Here is a 19,465-nt window from a genome sequence, read left to right as displayed (position 1 = left end):
GTGGTCGGACATTAAAATCGACGTGAAAAAATGAGCGGCCGCTCATCGTAAGAGTCTTAAAAGCACAGGCGGAGGTCGCGGAATTCCCGGTATCACACCCTTTGAGCAACTAGTTGCTGTGATGATTGGGGACACACTTTTATCGGGTGAGGGGGACGCCGATGTCAGCGCGGGTGTTTTTCTCGTACCATACTTGTTTGAATTACTTGCATGTTTATGAATAACACGTAGGGCGCAGATGCGGTGTTACTTTAGTTTATTCTGTTTGTTTATTCTTACAGACAATAGTACAAGAGGTGCCCCCAGTGCATTAATAGAGTACATTAATAAAGTGAAAGTGCTTTCTATTTACATAAGCATAAGCAAATTCGTTCTCTGAAGGTGACTTTATAGCAATGTGCGCGCAGTCGATAATTCGACTACATTGGGAAAACCGGACATCGCTGCAAATTGCGCTTTAATATTTGCCTGTTCAACCACAGTGTAAGGAAATTTTATATATCTGGGTGAAATGCGGATTAGCCTATGCCGTCCAATGCAGCTGGCATGGCGCGACTCAGTGTTGACTGAGAAATACCCGATCGGTCCGCAAGTTCTCGCTGAAAAGCACCAGTGGTTAAGAACCCGCGAGTGGACAGAACTTGTAAAGGAACAGGTAGCCTATAGCGCAATTCCTCATCGGCTGGCCCCAGTTTACCACACAGCTCCAAAAGGATTGCTCTTGGAAGTCTGAATCGACTTAGAAGCCAGTCATCATCATGGACCAGGAAATCAGTATATGATCCCTGAATACGTGCTCTCTTTTAATTCTTCCATAAGCTATGTCTTCCAATAACGCAAGAGCTGCCATGGTAGTTGTAATACTCATTTTCTGCACCATTTTATTGTTACAAAATGATTAAAAATCAGGTGCTGTACATTTGTAAACAACATACAATTAATGTCGGTGTATTTGATAAAGTCAGCGTCACGATTGTGAGTTTAAAAAGGGAAACCACAGTAGCAATGACTTGCCACTGAGTACCGTCCGTTTACAAAATCGAGCAGAAATGTGCGTATGCCATATCTGGAGCTACCGTGAGAATGTGCGCAGCGTTACGCCAAGTTTTGTTTTTATACATCTCGACATGAGCGTGGAAACGGCTATACGCAACATTTTCCTGCGTACGCACCGTTTGTACATGAGGCCCCTGGTAACCACATGTTGGAACCACTGCAAAGAATGTAATCACACTTCAGGTCATGCGTGAAATGCATTTAAGTTCAAACTTAACATACCAACAATGGTGAGATTATGATGACAAGTTATTTCACCTCTTCTAGGGACCCTGGAGAACACCATTTACGGCAGCTGGCGAGGCCCATTGGAGTGCCCATGTGCCAGGCTCTGGTGGAGTATGATTGCGGCAACTGTAACCGTGCAGTTGAACTTCTGCTGCCAATCCGGTACCGCTTCCATGAGATAGGGGGCAGTGATGCACAGGTGAGATTGTGAGTAGTATAGTATAGTATAATTGCTTAATGTAAGTGAGGAATTTACTAATACTGCCCTCTAGTGGGAGCAGAGATACAGGAAAAATGTCAGTAGGTCTTCTTTTCTATTTATGTTGCAGGCAAGGTTGTTCCTGTGATACACAGATATAGAGAGTTTCTCAACCCAGTCCTTTGATATAGAGGATTCTTACATCTGTCTTTTTGCTTCTCCTGTACAGAGTTGGTTACCATTTGGACACCTGGCTGTCCTGTCTTAGGAGCTTGACCCTTGTGAAGTTAGTTTCTACATTGTCTGTGTTCATTCCACGCTCACTTTTCAGAGAGATGTCCTCAATCAGCTTCTCATTCATGCTGCAATGAAATCTGAGGAAGAACAGCATCACAAACTAGCCAGGTGAGCATTACATAGATTCAGAGTAAGAGTAAGTGCTGCAGTATAACACAAAAACAATGTGACTGAATTATCTGCTCACCATACATATACTCAGATCTCCCAGTGCTATAAATGAGGCTTTAAGTGGTTAAAACTTACTGAATGGGGCTGGTGTATTGGCAGTGGGGGCGTGGGGAGTGGCTGCCAATATACTGTAGACTAGATCGACTGGCCAGATTTAATGATAATAAATAATAATGTAATAATTTTCCCAAGGTGGGATTTGTTGATATTTCTGGGGCCCTATATCCTAGGATAGCCCGTGAATTAATCTGCCCCTGCCTGAAAGCCATAAATGCATCAGATTTGGCTCAGGCATGCTATGTCCTGTGCTGTATCTACAGACGCCTACTCACGGAGCGAGACGCCGCTCAGCCCAACTCCCCGCTGACGCACCGACTTATCCTGAGGGCCAGTGGTCTGCAGGGATAGACAGAGGACAGTCTCCTGTGCCAGAAAGACAATGATATCTGCAGCATCAGTGATTTGGGTCCCATGGATGACTGATTGACTTTGCAAAATAACCTGGCCTAATGATACATGCTTTTTATGATGAAATGAGCATGATAACATTTGCAGCATTTTCCAGGAAAAGATACAGGACAACTTAATGAAAACAATTTAGGAAACCAAAATACAAAAATCACCCTAAGAAGTCCTTTGTAAAAAAAGAAAGAAAAAAAACATTAGCAGCAAGCCTGTAACTGAAATCACAATGATGCTATCAAATGTAACTCCAGCATATAAACAGCTGAGAAACACATTTCAGTAGTACTGAAAATATTACTTTTCAATGAATATGTTGCCAGAAAGCAATACATTAAATTCACTGTAATGTTAAGATTGCAATTAGTAAAATATATTTTGATGACAATTATAAGGGAGGGGGTAAGGGGGGGTCTTTAACATCAAGAAGAGTTTTCTTTTCCTTTGTGAGACTGGAGACTGGGGTGGATACAGGTATAAATGCAATTAGTGGTAAGACCACTCCCCAAATGATTAGATTTGCCTGAAATATAAATAATACATACACATATGGTTCTTGGCAGTATTTTTATTACAAACTCAGTCTCTCACAGGAATTTTTCAGAATCATTATCAATTAGTTGTCAGCAAATCCTCATTCATTTTGTAAGTAACAGGCACAAGACAGGAAATAACCCATCACAGGGCACACTCACACATACATACATTTTGGGAACTCCAATTCACCTCAGCCTGTTTTTGGACTTTGTGTGGGGGGGCGGGGATTCAATGGTGTGAGGCAACTGCCAACCACTGCACCACCATGCTGCCCTTTGGCAGCAATCCTTTAAAAGAAAATGATAACTGCAAAGTATTCAACCCCTGTGCTCTGGACGCTCCAGATGAAAGAGGAAAAAGAAAGACAGAAAACATTGCCTTACACAATCAGTACCACTATCATTGAAAAGACAATACCCACCCACCCTCTCCCATTTACGAGGGATTTTATATGCAATTTGAATTTATTGGCTTTATTTATAACATAATCACATAAAAACAACTTAAGTTATTATTACTAGGAGACAGAAGAAGTATTGTTATACTGTAGAGCCCTGAACAGACATAGAGAGCAAAAGAGCCTTAAATGGAGATTTGAAAGTAAAAGAGTGTCCTGAGGCTGGGAGTATTTTACAAATATTCATTCCTCACATTCTACAAAGGGGTGGTGCAGTGGTTTTGCACTGTTGCCTCACATCTCTGGAATCAGGGTTCAAGCCTCTGCCAATGGCTCCAAATGTGTGTTCACATGTTTATACTGTGTTGTCATAGGGTTTCCTCCAGTTAGTCTGCTCCCCACCCCAAATTACAAAAACATATTGAGATTAATTGGAGTTATCAAATTGTTTGTGTGAATGCGCTCTGCAATGTGTTGGTGACAAATTCTGGGTTGTTCTCTGCTTTGCGCCCATAGCCTCCAGACTCCCTACTATACTGAGTAGGATAAGCAGTTTCAGAAAATGGATGGATTCTACAGAAGGCATCCCAGGAAAACTGATGACAGGAGGCATTAAATGCCACTGCTCACATTTTTTTTCTGTGGGGGAGCTTCCAAAACTTGAATTTGACTTAAATTAAAGTAAAATCAGTGGAGTCAAACTTGTTGAGTAAGTATATGTAGTTTTCTGATATCTGAAATAGTGCTAGTAATGTTTCAATAGCCCAGCAGGTTCTAAAATCTCTGCCATGTCCAGGTCAACATCCATAGCACATATGACACTCCAGCATAATGTCTGCTCATTGAATACTCTCAACAGTCACATGCAATATGCATTTTTTATACACTGCGATAGAGTTCCTCATATACACATACACAGAGTACACTTACTGGTACTTTGTTATTTGAGGGCCACCAAATATGTAATGAATTAGTAGTAGACGTACTGTAAATTACATTTCTATTTAGAAATGAATGATAAAAGAAATTCATCCTGCTAAAAATATATTTTAATACAATTATAATTGTCATTCTATTATTACTTGATTTCCTTCATGGAAGGATTTATGGGATTATTTTTGGTTTTTCCCAGTTTTTGCATTTTGGGATTTTTATGTTTTTTTTATTTTCTATAGAAAACCAAACAAATGAATAAATAATCTCTGTAAATAGTCCTTTTGTCACCTCACATGTAGAAATGCTAAGTAATTCGCTGAACATGTCAAAAATTGAGCATATATGTGTTTTACCTGTGGATCCATACTTGTAACACAGAACATTTACTTGACCAAGAGCCACAGCATTAGGGCTGCTTCTCTAGTGGGTTTTCCAAGGATCACAACACAGAGTCAATCTCTTTCTGAATCTGTGATATTAGGATCTGGGACAGCACGATGCCTACAATCTGAGGGAAGACAAGAAGCAGCATGTCAGGATGTTTCGGCACTTACAGAGCCACTTCCTGTCTGAATACACTACCTGAGGGAGGGCAAGGCCCAGAGCCAGGGCACCGACAAGCAGGAGGTGGGACTCGATCCATATTACGGCCCTGTCTGCACACCCCACTGAGTTGATAGACTTGGCGGCTTCCAGGTACTTCAGTGTCTGGACCCCAAACCCACACATAGTGTTGATGACAGTCTGGAGCATGAAGAAAGAGACCTGCGTGACAAGCTTTAATACTCTAAGTTTGTTCCTACCAGAAGGAACAGAAGGAGTATGGGACTGGTTGGGGGATGCATCCAGGAATAAACAAGAGCTGGTGATCCATCATTTGGCTACAGTGACAAACCACTAAGTCAGTGAATAAGCTCAATCATGCTAGACATCTTCACTTAGCAGTTTTTTGTTCCCCTGAGACCTTTGCCTTTTTAAAAAGCTCACTAAAGCAATTAGCTGGATACACAATGATTACTCAGTATTTTCTTTTGAGAGATGGTGAGGGTGTCTTTGAGCTATTGTTTGTTGTCACTTGTGTTGTCCTGGCATTAACCTGGGTCACAGGCGACTGAGGGTCGTCACAATACTAGGGGCAACCGTGCTTCTTATATCATTGAATCAAAAGGGGGCAAAGATTTCCTTATTACAACAGTTCACAGACTGTGTCTGATGCTTTGGGTTTCAATCAATTAATAAAGAAAATCTGGGCCTTCTGTCAAATTATCATTGTGATTTATTTTAGCAAAGATGTTTTCATTGTGTAAAATTGTCTGAATCAAATTACAATCAGTTATAAAACTTAAGACTTTCTAGCTCCTAACCAGTTATCCAACCAAACAATTTATCCTAATTAAGTTGAAAGCTAAGGAAACACTTGTCCATTTTCATTTGCACCAGTGATACTCTTCCATATAGGGTCTTGATGGATCGAGATCAATATTACTCGCTCCAACTAAAGTAATTAAAAGTTCACTTGGGACAAAAATGACTTCAAAATGACAGTGAGGGTGGATTAAGCTTTGGTAGGACCCGGGGAGATTATGAGAGCTGTCCTACAAGTGAGTGACCCCCTGGGCACCGTGGGTGAGGTTTTGTTCCTTCAGGAGCCCTACTGTACCTCTCCCGGAAGAGGGATGCAGCAGGAATACGGAATGCCACACCTCTCTGTGCTGGGATTGTCTGGGCTGCAGTTGAAGTAGAGGTTCCAGGACCAGTCAGTGTAGTCGTTCCACCCACAGCACTTGAACTGAAGCATGAAGTTGTTTTACCTGATTACATCACCCACCTGGAGCATATCACTGGAGATCATTAAAGTGATTTTAAGAGACTAGCTTTTCTTGAGGCAAACCAGGGACATGTCTCTCAATGGAAGTATCTTTTAGGAGATGAGGTCTGTCTTACCTCTTTCTGAATGTAGTCCATCTGGTTCTGCAGGTCCAGGTCATCTCTGTAGTGCACAATGACTTTTTTCACAAACTTTCCAAGTGTGTCACGAGTCTGTTATGGGGAATAAAAGAAAAATGAGCATGTCTGGACAGATTAGTGTCAATCCTGGAACACTAACATGAAATTCCAGCTTCATAATGCCTCTTTTACACATCTGTCCACCTAGCCTTCCCCTGAACCTGCTGATAACATCTTTAATAACAGCAAATTGATTGATTTGATAAAAAATATATGATTTGGTGTCTAATGGAAGTCATGACCAGTATCGTAGCAGCGCTGAGGCTGTACCAGCATTTCCTGCTCTACAAAGCAGATGATGATGATGATCAGGATGCTGAGCCCTGGGTCCCAGTGCACCCAGGGCTCAGCATCCTGGGGAGCGCTGCATGCTGGCTAGCCCTGCACTGTGACCCATAAGCTTGCTATCTTCTGTATATGTGTCTCTGTGTCTCTTAGAAAGTAAGACAGGATAGACAGAAGGATCATTTTTAGGTTTCAGCATAATCTGTGGGTGTGGGTGGGTGTGGGTGGGCCGTTGGCCTGGTCAGCATAGACAGTGTGGACAAACCTGGTCGGAGTAAAAGAATCCCAGCACAGCGATGGAAAGCTGGATGGGAAAGACCAGGGTCAGGCTGAGAGAAAACTAGGGTGGGCAGAAGGAGAGGTCAAGTAAGGTGGTCAGACCAGCTCAGTGAAACACGTTCCTGAAAAACCAGGAACGTGCACTTCATAAGAAAAGATTTCACTGCAGACAAGAAACATCAGGTCCTAAACTTATTAATTCATTTCTTCCCCAGATTCTAGGTACACAGAGAAATGGATATTATACGTGCATTAGATAGGATGGACTGTCCTTTGATGTCATTTGTGCCCCTCAGGCTGATTTCAGGGTAATATTCTCATCATGATGTGAGGATGAGAAGGCAATGAAGGGCCAACCACTCACGATTTTAAAGAGTTGCATATTCTGCCGCAGGGCTCCAGTGCAACCGCAGAATGTGATGAAGAACATGACCACTCCGAATGCAATCAGAATGACCGCTGGGTCAACTAAGAACGTGTCCTGAACTGCATCTGTGGAAGGCACAAACACACAAGAAAATTCTGCAGCTATTTACCTCGGTGATACATTGTTAGTAACATATATTTTAATTGGTAGTAAATGGTATTTAAATGGTATTAAAGGCTCAAAATTAATATCTCTTTAGGACCATTTGGACACCATAGCTGCTGGCTGACCAAGTGTTCAGTGGTGATTTTGAAAATGAGTCTTGGTCCTCCAGATCAGTTGGAGGATGCTTCAGTCTTATCTGTGGCCTACTGGGTTTTGGCATACACTCCAATGATGACAATCAACATGGAGAGCATCTGGAAGGCAGTAAAGAACATACTCCATTTAGCAAGTTCCAATATAAATGGTCATGTTGGTAGGTTGTGCAGAGCCCATCAATCCTGAGTGCATATTGACTACTGCTCACTTGCTCTTTCAGCAAGACATCTTTACAGAATGCTTATCTGAAGGTGTGGTACCTTCTGATTGGAAGCATGCCAACATAACGCCCATTTTCAAAAAAGAGGATAGAAGTAATTTGTCAAACTATAGGCCAATCAGTCTAACTTGTATAACTGGTAAAGTTATGGAGGCTATAATCAAAGAGAAAATGGTAGATTACCTGGACTCAAATAACATTTTGAGGGATAGCCAGCATGGATTTAGGAGAGGTAGATCCTGTTTAACAAATCTGTTGGAGTTTTTTGAGGAAGCTACTCAGGAAGTTGATGATAAGAAGGCCTATGATGTCATCTACTTAGATTTCCAAAAGGCTTTTGATGTTGTCCCCCACAAGAGGCTCTCACTTAAACTCAAAGCGACAGGTATTTTAGGAACTGTAGCGAACTGGATTGATAACTGGTTAACGGACAGGAAGCAGCGAGTAGTTATAAGAGGCTCAATGTCACAGTGGGCCTGTGTTCATAGTGGGGTGCCGCAGGGTTCAATTTTAGGACCACTATTGTTCCTAATTTACATAAATGATATAGACACCAATATATACAGTAAACTGGTGAAATTTGCAGATGACACCAAGGTGGGTGGTGTAGCAGATACTGAACTAGCGGCTCAGCAGCTACAGCGGGATCTTAATTTAATTAGTAACTGGGCCGACACCTGGCAGATGAAATTTAACATAGACAAATGTAAGGTACTCCATGTAGGGAGCAGAAATATAAAGTACAGGTATTTTATGGGACCTACTGAAATAAAGGTAGCTGATTATGAGAAAGACCTTGGTGTGTATGTTGATGCTTCCATGTCTCATTCTCGCCAGTGCGGGGAAGCAATAAAAAAGGCCAATAGGATGTTGGGGTATATCTCCAGGTGTGTGGAGTTTAAGTCAAGGGAGGTAATGCTAAGATTATACAATTCCTTGGTGAGACCTCACCTAGAATATTGTGTGCATATCTTAAAAAGGACATTGTGGCCTTAGAAAAGGTGCAGCGTAGGGCCACAAGAATGATTCCTGGTCTTAGAGAAATGTCATACGAGGAAAGGTTATTTGAGCTAAATCTGTTCAGCCTCAAGCAAAGGAGACTGAGGGGGGACATGATCCAGGTCTATAAGATTCTAAGAGGTTTGGATGCTGTTCAACCGAATAGTTACTTCAGCATTAGTTCAAATACAAGAACTCATGGTCATAGGTGGAAATTAGTGGGAGAACATTTCAAACTGGATTTAAGGAAGCACTTCTTTACACAGCGTGTAGTCAGAGTATGGAATAGTCTTCCTGATAACGTAGTGCAAGCTGAATCCTTGGGTTCCTTTAAATCAGAGCTAGATAAGATTTTAACAATTCTGAGCTATTAGTTAAGTTCTCCCCAAGCAAGCTTGATGGGCCGAATGGCCTCCTCTCGTTTGTATAGTTCTTATGTTCTAATGAGTCTGCAGTGCAAGATTCCACCACTTGATGGCCTCAGAGCCTTCAGATTCACTTTGAATTTTTAATGGAACAAAAATGCAGGTCTGCACAGAGTTGATGAGCTGGGTGCTCGCCTTTTTGCACTCCCTCAATTCTTAGGTAAAATACATATAGAAACAACTATTTGGATAGTAAATGAACTTAAACATATGGGGATATTCACAAACAGGATCACACCATTAGCGGGCCACTGTGTGTTAGACTGAAACATGGGTCTGGAAGGACAATACTGTGGGGTTTTTGCACACTGTCAAATGCCCTAATGTGACTTCTGGAATTTGCTCTATCTAGCAACATTTCCTCAAAAACCAGAGTAAAATAACATGAAACATGAAATGAAACTTCATTGAGTCTTGTATGAAACTGCTAACCTGCTGTTAATCCATACTAATGGAAAAATACAACATTAATTATTTATTCAAAACAATTGTAAGCCATTACTGTGCACATATAAGTGACTAAATTTTACAAGAAATTTTACAATGCATCCACCCTTGCTCAGCAGAAGCAAAGTTCATTGCCTGTTATTTTCCCCCAAGTAACTCCATTACCCAGATGTCTGTGCATCTCTCAATGCCCAGTGCAGCGTGACCTGTTGACCTTCATTCCTATGCATAGGCATGGATAATTTTAGGAGCCACTTCCTGAAGCTCCATTTAAAGGGGCTATTGACCACTCAGTCTTCTGAGCCTGTACTCAAAAAGCATCTTAAGGCTAAAGTAGCTTCTAACTTAGGAGAAATAATGGCTGTGTGAGTCCTAAATGTAGGACTCATAAAAGTAGCACCTAAGTCTGGGAGAACTAAAAAGTAGTCGAGAGGTCTCCTAAGTCAGTAAGACCAACTCATAAACAGTCGCAAAATGGCTGCTGTCAATCCACGTCGCAATGTCTTGGAACCATTACATAAACAGTTGGGAGAGAATAATGATTGTTGTGGAGCTTGTGAGAGATGCGATAACATCTTCAACAAACAGAAACAGCCCAATCATATGCAGTGGAAACCACTTACAGTGATCATGTCTGTCTAGGTGAAATTGATCACTATTAACGGATGATCATTATAATCGATTTTTTCTTTTCTTTGTCTCAGGCAGATTACCATCTAATTGACATTTGTATATTTATTACATAAATATAAGGTAATAAAAGACAGTGTTGCTATTTACTGAATGCTATTAACTCGTTCATAAAACAGTACAATTACAGTACTGCACAAATTAAATTACTGAGTTGTGTATAATTCAAATACACTATAAGCAGTACTGTACATAAAATATATCTTATTGTAGTTTCGCTGCTGCATTTCATTGGCTCGGTTTTGGCAGTTTATCATAAACTTTGATGAGTCTATATTTGTAATTGAGAGAAAATTACTTTCTTTTTCCGTCATGTTTTCTGTGCATGTAGCATTAGCCTCAGGTAGCTAGCCAGAAGCAGATGACTCTAGTTTTAATTTCCTAAATGTCAAGGTCACTACGTAGTCCGATTTGGAAGTTATCTTCTAAAGCTGTTCTAAAGTGACTGAAATGCTCCGGCAGCAGGTTGTCCAGATGAAGGGATGACCCTATCAGCCATAGCAATAGAAGTTGTTCGTTCCAAATCTGTGATTTCTAGAATATTGAACCATTACAATGTCAAAAACTCATTCAAGTCCCCCAAGGAGGCTGGTCGTCCACGAAATACAAATGTAAGAGAGGAGAGGATAATGCGGAGAATGTCAATGGAGAATCATTTCAACACTACAGCTGGAATTGCTCGCCAATTCAGTGCTGAATGCGGTAAGGATTTGTCTCGTCATACGGTGTCTCGACATTTAAGAGCATTTGGATGAAGAGCATTTTAAGAACATTTTAGTGATGAAAGTAAGTTAAATTTAGTTGGGTCTGATGGGAAAGACCGAACCACAACCGTGTTAAGAAGTCATTGAAAGGTGTAGGAGGAAGTGTCATGGTTTGGGGAATGTTTTCTGCAGCAGGAGTTGGGCCACTTATACAGCTACATGGCGGAGTGAATGCAAATGTTTATCAGAACCTTCTTCGACAACATGTAGTTCCTTCTCTGCGTTCATCACCCAATCAGTCAACAATTTTCATACAGGACAATGCCCCCTGTCACACAGCAATATGGGTAGCCCAGATGTCATGCACTGCTCGTTACCTCGTGTGGAATCCCCATGTTATCATCTGTTTCTAGTTGTGCCTAATTAGTTCTGTGTATTTAAGTCCGCGTTACAGTATGTTTCCCCAGTCCGTTCATTAACGTCTTAACATTACTAATGCTCGATGGGCCGAATGGCCTCCTCTCGTTTGTATAGTTCTTATGTTCCTGTGCTCCTGATTGTGTCATCCCTTTAATAAACCCCGAGTTCACCTATATTCCTGGACTCCTGTGCTTATCTCCCCACAGTGCCTTCAGTGAGTTCATGACACCAAAGTCCTGATCTAGTGTACATACATTTTCATCAACACATACCGATCTCTCATCCACCAATCCCCGTGGTTATTGCAGGCAAGCTCGTGCATTAGGACTGACGTCAGCCAAAGCAACAGAGTCTTACTCTTAGCCTAGGAGTTGATTCTTTTCTTTACTAATAGTTGCTCTCAGTCACTTTGTGGGTAGGTTTTACGAAAAAAACTCAGTTAAAAACTTTTAGTGCAATTTAGGAGTACTCTTAGTGGAAAGATAAAATGCTTTGTGAATAAGAGCCCTAAAATCTTGTTTAACTGTGCACATCAGTCTGGTGGATAGAGACCACAAATGTAAAGGATTTATAAACTTTAACCTGGGTGCTTTGGATAGATAGACCTAAAGGTGCATGTTGTGGGCTCTTTTATTTAGAATGGCTCATAGAAATGTAAATTAAGCTGGGTTTCACTGTATAAGCTTGCTCAAGGAGGTGGTGTTGGGGTTTAGCGTTAAGTCCCATTTCTCTTCCTATCACATCCCCTGTTCTAAAAAACTTGCCTGCCAATACCTATTAAGTATACACTTAACACAAAAAGCCCAGTTGTTTGCTAGAAATAGTTTAAAAAGGCTAAATAATGAAAATGGAGGGAAAATCCTTCAACTCCTGGGAGAGTGTTGACAGAAGACTCAGACTTCTAAAAGAGGCAAACCAGTAAAGATTAGGGATGTTCAATTAAAGATCCCCAAAAGAAATGTCAATTATCAATAGACCGTAGTAATGTGTTGGTTGATCGTTCCACTCCAGTGTATTCTGGAAAAAAGGCTAAATTCCATTTGAAAACTGATGGTGCTGTGGCCTGTTTATCCTTTTAAGTATGAGTTCTGTCACACGGGGTAAGCGAGAGAGAAACGAACCAAGGACTGTGAGGAAAGCCGAGCTTTAATAAGATGAGCAACAGGTAAGTGAAGACACAGATCTCCCGTCCCCACCCCAAAGGGGAGGCGCAGCCGCTTGGGACAGTGGAGCGGCTGTGCGTAAAAATGGAGCTTCTCTTTGCTTAGAGAGCAGGCAAACAGAATTGGAAACGGTGGGCGAGGATCATAGTCGGTGTCCGGAAACGGGGTTTGGTAGCCAGTAGGTCAGTCCCACAGAGAGGCACAGGACGGATGAACGAGAGGGTTGGAGGACAGAGAAAGTCGGACTCAGCAGGGCAGGTAAGTTAGGGACAGGAACTGGACTGCGGAAGGAAGGCACAAAAGGTAAGGAGCAGACAGCAGGTAAATGGGCAGGGCTAGGGGGATCGGGAAGACGCAGGACAAGAAAACGCTCAGTAAGGCTTCTTTTCATCAGCTCAATACTTCGCGATTAGTTCCGTATTTTTGCGTTCCTTCTTAAAGGAAGACTAATCGGCGTCAGAGGAGTTGCACCTGTCCGTCCCTGCCCTTGTGGTCGTAACAAGTACAATTCCTGCTAGAGAGGACTTCCAGGGTAAAAATAAAAAATGGTGTGAGAGTATATGGTCTTTTCATCAAATTGGAGTGAGACTTTCCAGAGTTTCATTTCTTGTCTGTTTAATTAATGTGCAGTTTCTGGGATAGGCTCCCGGGTGATGGAGGCCCTGCACTGGAAAAGTGATTATGGAGGATGGATGGACTAATGAATAGTCGCACCTTGGACCTGCCAAAGTCAGAGGGGTGTCCAGGATCTGGCCCACAGTATATCCAAGTTAATTAATTAATTTTCAACTAATTTGTAATAAACAAAGACTTAAGAAACCAAAAGAAAAAAAATATGAAATGTTTTCCTGCAGAGTATTCCAATAGGGGTAGGGGGCATGGTTTCCAGGGTTATTGGCCACACCTGTCTTTCGTATAATCTGTATACTCATAACTACCACTTATCTATTTTTTCCAGTCCTCACAACTTTTAAAAAATTTTGTGAAAAAAACTAAAAATGGCAAGTCTTGTACTTTGTTAGCTTACTTATGGTTAAGGTTAAGGCTGAGTAAGGGATAGGGTTGTCATAGTCAGGATTAGGGTCATGCTCATATAAATGAAAGGACATTCTCCACAAAGATACAGGAACTGAGTGTTTGTGTGTGCGTGTGTGGTGTGTGTGTGTGGTCCAGGTATACCTTACCTTGTGGGGACCAAATGTCCCCACAACGTGATGAATACCAGTTTTTTTACCTTATGGGGACCAGGAAACATATGGGAACACTATTTTTTTAAAATCCGTGACTGCAATGATAAAACTATCCATCCATCCATCCATCCATCATCTCCCGCTTGATCCGCGGTCGGGTCGCGGGGGCAGCAGTCTCAGAAGGGAAACCCAGACTTCCCTCTCCCCGGCCACTTCATCCAGCTCCTCTGGGGGAATCCCGAGGCGTTCCCAGGCCAGCTGAGAGACATAGTCCCTCCAGCATGTCCTGGGTCTTCCCCAGGTCCTCCTCCCAGTGGGACATGCCCAGAACACCTCACCAGGGAGGCGTCCAGGAGGCATCCTAATCAGATGCCTGAGCCACCTCATCTGGCTCCTCTCAATGCGGAGGAGCAGCGGCTCTACTCTGAGTCCCTCCCGAATGACCAAGCTCCTCACCCTATCTCTAAGGGAGAGCCCAGCCACCCTACGGAGGAAACTCATTTTGGCTGCTTGCACTCGCGATCTCGTTCTTTCGGTCACTACCCATAGGTCGTGACCATAGGTGAGGGTAGGGACGTAGATCGACTGGTAAATTGAGAGCTTTGCCTTTTGGCTCAGCTCTTTCTTCACCATGACAGACCGATGCAGTGCCCGCTCTATCGTCCGTCTGTCGATCTCCCGCTCTATCGTCCCCTCACTCGTGAACAAGACCCCGAGATACTTAAACTCCTCCACTTGGGGGAGGACCCCATCCCCGACCCAGAGAGAGCATTCTACCCTTTTCTGGCTGAGGACCATAGTCTCGGATTTGGAGGTGCTGATTCTCATCCCAGCCAGTTCACACTCAGCTGCGAACTGTCCGAGTGAGAGCTAAAGGTCACGGTCTGATGAGGCCAACAGAACCACAAAAAGCAGAGACCTAATCCTGAGGTCACCAAACCGGACACCCTCAACACCCTGGATGCACCTATAAATTCTGTCCATAAAAACTATGAACAGAATCGGTAACAAAGGGGAGTCCAACCCTCACTGGAAACAAGTCCGACTTATTGCCGCCCATGCAGACCAGGCTCTGGCACCAGTCATACAGGGACCGAACAGCTCTTAAAAGGAAGCCTGGCACCCCATACTCCCGGAGCACCCCCCACAGGACTCCCCGAGGGACACGGTTGAATGCCTTCTCCATGTCCACAAAATACATGTAGACTGGTTGGGCAAACTCCCATGAACCCTCCAAAACCCTGCGGAGAGTATAGAGCTGGTCCACTGTTCCACAGCCAGGGTGAAAACCACACACAAGCATGTTACCAGTGCAGCCACGTGGAGCCACGTATTGAATTACGGTGTACTGAGGACATTTGGAGAGGACGCTGGCGAGGTCTGTTTGCCGCTTCTCCGTCTGAGCTCAATAGATTACTCTAGTTTGGTATATGATTATATTACCATTGCTAGTTTACTTTGAAAGGAGTTTTCTTTTATCAAATCGGATAGTACTGATTATTCGGATATACGGATTTTTACTGTTTTTTTTTACTGATTTTATGGACTGTACAGATTAAAATTGACTCTGGTGGGTTTTTCTGCTGTTCAACTACGGACTGTATGGATTATAATTGATTCTGGTGGTTTTTCTGCTATGTCAACTGTGTTGTACTGATTTTACGGATTTTTTCTGATTTTCCGATTTTTACTTATTTTACGGACTTCACGGATTTTCCTGATTCTGGTGACTGTCAACTTACATACCGCTGCCGATATAGTATCGCAAGGAGACTCCTGCTTCTGTCCATCTGGTTCACTTCTGTGCATCGCGTCCTTGGGGGGCAACTAACAGCAAGTTCGGCTCTCCACAACCAGCATGATGGTGCCGTATTCTGTCGATCAGTTGATGGAGCTAAACAACTTCTCCAACACCACTCCATTATGTATATCAGTTATCAAGCAACTTGGACTTCTTCGTCGACCCCGCTATATTCACAGAAGTTCCTGTAGAAAGTTTGTTTACTCCAGGTTTGGTCACGCTATTCCATCGCTCTGGTCTGCTGTGCGCACTGTCGCACCCCAAACACGTCATCAGAGCACTGGCGCTTTTCGGACTATTAGCATTGGCGTTCCCATGATACCACCACTTGCGGAGTGGGATGGAAAACGTGGAGCAGATTTAAAACAACTTCGGCCAATACGGAGACTCATTACCTCTGTTTGTATTAAAGCTGAGTTGTTGAACACTCAGTCTCTCACTAGCAAATCTTGTCTAATACAAGATCATATCGTGGACAAGTGTCTGGATTTTATGTGCCTTACTGAAACCTGGCACAAACCAGATGTTTTTTCTGTATTAAATGAGTCTTGTCCTCCAGGCTATTGTTACCTCCAGAAAGCCCGCAGCAGGGGTCGTGGTGGTGGTCTGGCTGTCATCTATTGTAATGACCTGGATATGTCCCCTTTGCCTCTACCTGAGCTGTCATCTTTCGAATGCCTGGCATTTAAATGTAAATCCAATCCTTCTATGGCAATACTTCTCATTTATGGTTCACTTATACCAAATCCATCTTTCATCACTGAAATGTCTGAGCTTCTCTCAACTTTTAGTACAACCTCTGCCAATACTCTAATACTTGGGGATCTGAATATTCATGTACAGTAGATTCACCTTCCTGTCGTCTTGCTGCTGACTTTCTCCAATTATTGGACTGCTTTAATTTCAGCCAACTTGTTGATGTCCCCACGCATACTAGGGGGCACACGCTCGATTCGGTCATTACCAACTCTGCCCTTGTCAGCAATTTATTAATACATGACTTGGGTGTGTCTGACCATAAGGTTGTCTCCATGGAGCTGCTATTTCCTTCCCCTCTCATCAAGGCCAAACGCCAAATCGGCTTTAGAAATTTGAAAAATATCAACCCAGTATCTATGACAATTGACTTACAGAGTCTTCTTCATGTAAACTTCTCATCAGTTGATACTGCAGTGGACTTTTATAATGAAACCTTGAGCAGTATATTGGATCTCCATGCCCCGGTCAAATCCAGAGTGGTCACCTTCTCTCGCTCAGCACCCTGGTTTACGAATGAGCTACAAAAAATGAAGGCAGCTGGGCGTGCCCTTGAGCGGCGTCACAATGCTACTGGTCTCACTGTCCATAAACTGGCCTATTGGAAACATCAAAAGGCATACTCAAAGTCCCTTAGAGAGGCACGGTCTCAGTTTTATTCAAATGTCATTAAAAACAGCCATGGAAACTCTAAGCAGCTATTCTCCACTGTAAATCAACTTCTCCAACCACAAACTCCTATACCTGTTGAAAATACAGAAGAGCGCTGTAATGATTTTATGTCGTTCTTCAAAGCAAAAATTAACTCAATTCGCTCGGCTTTCCAAGATCCACCAGATCTATCTGTTCTGACCATCAATCCACGGCATGTGATTGCTCAGCCTCTCGACTGCTTCCTAGAAGTTTCTTATCAAGAGGTTGAAGAAATTATTAGGAAGATGAAGTCCTCCACCTGTGCTCTGGATCCCTTTCCTACAGCCGTAGTGAAAGCAAACATCTCTGCCATCACTCCTTTGATCACCACAATCATTAACCGATCCCTCCAGGCTGGCTACATTCCATCTGCTTTAAAAACCGCTATAATCTGACCACTTCTCAAAAAACCCACTCTTGATCCAGAAGTATTTGCCAACTATAGGCAATTTCCAACCTTCCATTCCTCACTGAAGTCCTGGAGAAAGTAGTTGCCATCTATATTCAGGATCACCTCAAATACAACAACCTCTTTGAAAAATTTCAGTCTGGTTTTCGCTCTGCCCATAGCACAGAAACAGCTTTAATTAGAGTCACAAATGACTTGCTGATGACGGCTGATGCTGGCTCACCTTCTCTACTCGTTCTTCTTGATTTATCTGCTGCATTCGACACCATTGACCATGATATACTCCTCAATCGGTTACATCACACCATTGGACTAGATGACACTGCCTGGTCTTGGTTTCAATCTTATCTTACAGACAGGACAGAGTATATTTCCCTTGGAAAAGCAAGGTCCCGGACGCACACTGTGACCTGTGGAGTCCCGCAGGGGTCAGTTCTCGGCCCCATCCTTTTCACTTTATACATGCTCCCTCTTGGCCAAATCATTAGCCGCTATGGAATTTCATTTCACTGTTATGCTGATGACACACAGCTTTACATGAAAACTGAGAAATACTCCTCTGCAGCATCATCTTCATCGAAACTCAGCATCTGTCTTGAGGAGATCAGTGTGTGGATGAAACAAAACTTTCTCCAGTTAAGATTAGGGGGGTAAGTAGTTCTTTTAAGTAAAGGGGGGCATTTCCATGGATGCATTGGTGAATGATAAGGGAAACCTTGTATACAATCCTTGCAAAAACGGGAAGCCAGTGCAGTGATTGAAGAATGGGTGTAATGTGTTCATATTTTCGAACTCTCATCAGAATCCTTGCTGCACTGTTCTGTATGTATTGGAGTCTTTGAAGATGTTTGTTGGGCATTCCAATGAGAAGTGCATTGCAGTAGTCGATTCTGGAGGAGATAAAGGCGTGAACCAGTTTTTCAGCGTCTGGCAAGGTGAGTAGGACGGAGTTTTGCAATATTTCTGAGGTGGTGGAATGAAGTCTTGCAGAGATGTTTAGCATGAGCTTCAAAAGTGAGTTGAGGATCAAGTCTAACACCAAGGTTGATGACTGACGAGGCAAGGGAAATGTCATGACCGGAGACCGTAATACTCGGTATGGAGGCTGATGCGGGGTACCAACTAAGATTGCTTCAGTTTTAGAGCAGTTTAACACGGTCTCGACGATCTACAAATGCAAATCGTCTCCTACTTCCCAGGACCAAACTTAACACCATGGGTGATCGGGCCTTCTGTTCTGCCGCCCCGCGTCTATGGAACACCCTCCCAGACCATTTGAGGGCCCCACAGACTATTGAAAATTTTAAAAAAGGACTTAAGACATTTCTTTTTAATAGAACTTATGGATTTTAATTAATTTTGTAGGTTTCTTAATTATTGATTACTGCTCCTCCTGAATCCGAGGTTCGACAATCAGGTGGACCCTCCTCTCCAGAACCCCCGAATAGACCTTACCAGGGAGGCTGAGGAGTGTGATCCCCCTATAGTTGAAGCACACCCTCTGGTCCCCCTTCTTAAAGAAGGGGACCACCACCCCGGGCTGCCAGTCCAGAGGCACTGCCCACGATGTCCACGCGATGCTACAGATGCGTGTCAACCAGGACAGTCCCACAGCATCCAGAGCCTTAAGGAACTCCGGGCGGATCTCATCCACCCCCAGGGCCAGGCCACTGAGGAGCTTTTTAACCACCTCAGCGACCTCCGCCCTAGAGATAGGGGAGTCCACACCCAAGTCCCCATACTCTGCTTCCACATTGGAAGGCATGTTGGTGAAATTGAGGAGGTCTTCGAAGTACTCCTTCCACCAACCCAAAACGTCCCGAGTTGAGGTCAGCAGCGCTGTTGATGTTGCACTGCTTTCCCGCCCGGAGTCACTGGATGGTGGACCAGAATCGCCTCGAAGCCGTCCAGAAGTCGTTTTCCATGGCCTCCCCAAACTCCTCCCACACCTGAATTTTTGCCTCAGCGACCGCCGAAGCTGTATCCCGCTTGGCCTGCAGGTAGCT

The 19,465-nt window shown here is 43.2% G+C and overlaps 2 protein-coding genes across 5 annotated transcripts in view; one reads left to right on the top strand and one right to left on the bottom strand.

Moving 5' to 3' along the window:
* LOC111834697 (tetratricopeptide repeat protein 38-like) overlaps positions 1-5,539 on the top strand; it is a 15,084-nt gene extending 9,545 nt beyond the window's left edge. Inside the window, exons 12-15 of one of the 2 annotated variants that reach the window (XM_072710319.1) lie at positions 1,324-1,483; positions 1,815-1,888; positions 2,272-4,056; positions 4,765-5,539. In XM_072710319.1, coding sequence (XP_072566420.1) covers positions 1,324-1,483; positions 1,815-1,888; positions 2,272-2,359 — 322 coding nt within the window. In that variant the 3' untranslated portion in view covers positions 2,360-4,056; positions 4,765-5,539. Of the gene's footprint in view, positions 1-1,323; positions 1,484-1,814; positions 1,889-2,271; positions 4,057-4,764 lie in introns of those variants that run through there. The other variant, XM_023794273.2, reaches the window with a different exon arrangement.
* tspan33b (tetraspanin 33b) lies at positions 853-19,465 on the bottom strand. Of its 3 annotated transcripts, XR_011989688.1 has the most exons (8): positions 15,543-19,465; positions 7,219-7,346; positions 6,841-6,915; positions 6,228-6,323; positions 5,944-6,072; positions 4,637-5,027; positions 2,284-2,374; positions 853-1,857 (listed from the first exon to the last, which is right to left on the bottom strand). XR_011989688.1 is itself a non-coding variant. In XM_023794274.2 (7 exons), the coding sequence occupies exons 1-7, from the start codon at positions 15,607-15,609 to the stop codon at positions 4,723-4,725; spliced, it is 726 nt and encodes a 241-aa protein (XP_023650042.1). In that variant the 5' UTR covers positions 15,610-19,465; the 3' UTR covers positions 2,967-4,722. The 3 variants fall into 3 exon arrangements, 2 of the variants coding, with proteins under 2 accessions (XP_023650042.1, XP_072566421.1); XM_023794274.2 differs by lacking the exons at positions 853-1,857; positions 2,284-2,374 and having other exon boundaries at positions 2,967-4,791; positions 4,866-5,027; XM_072710320.1 differs by lacking the exons at positions 853-1,857; positions 2,284-2,374 and having other exon boundaries at positions 2,967-5,027.

Source organism: Paramormyrops kingsleyae, chromosome 3 (assembly GCF_048594095.1).
Source record: "Paramormyrops kingsleyae isolate MSU_618 chromosome 3, PKINGS_0.4, whole genome shotgun sequence".
NCBI lineage: Eukaryota > Metazoa > Chordata > Actinopteri > Osteoglossiformes > Mormyridae > Paramormyrops > Paramormyrops kingsleyae.
This window is presented reverse-complemented; position numbering and strand designations above follow the sequence as displayed.

Coding starts and splice junctions, on each gene's coding strand:
- tspan33b (XM_072710320.1), bottom strand. CDS start 15,609: ATGCACAGAAGTGAACCAGATGGACAGAAGCAGGAGTCTCCTTGCGAT. Junction 6,073..6,227: donor TGGACTACATTCAGAAAGAG/GTAAGACAGACC, acceptor TTCATGCTTCAG/TTCAAGTGCTGTGGGTGGAA. Junction 5,028..5,943: donor GCATCCCTCTTCCGGGAGAG/GTACAGTAGGGC, acceptor TTCATGCTCCAG/ACTGTCATCAACACTATGTG.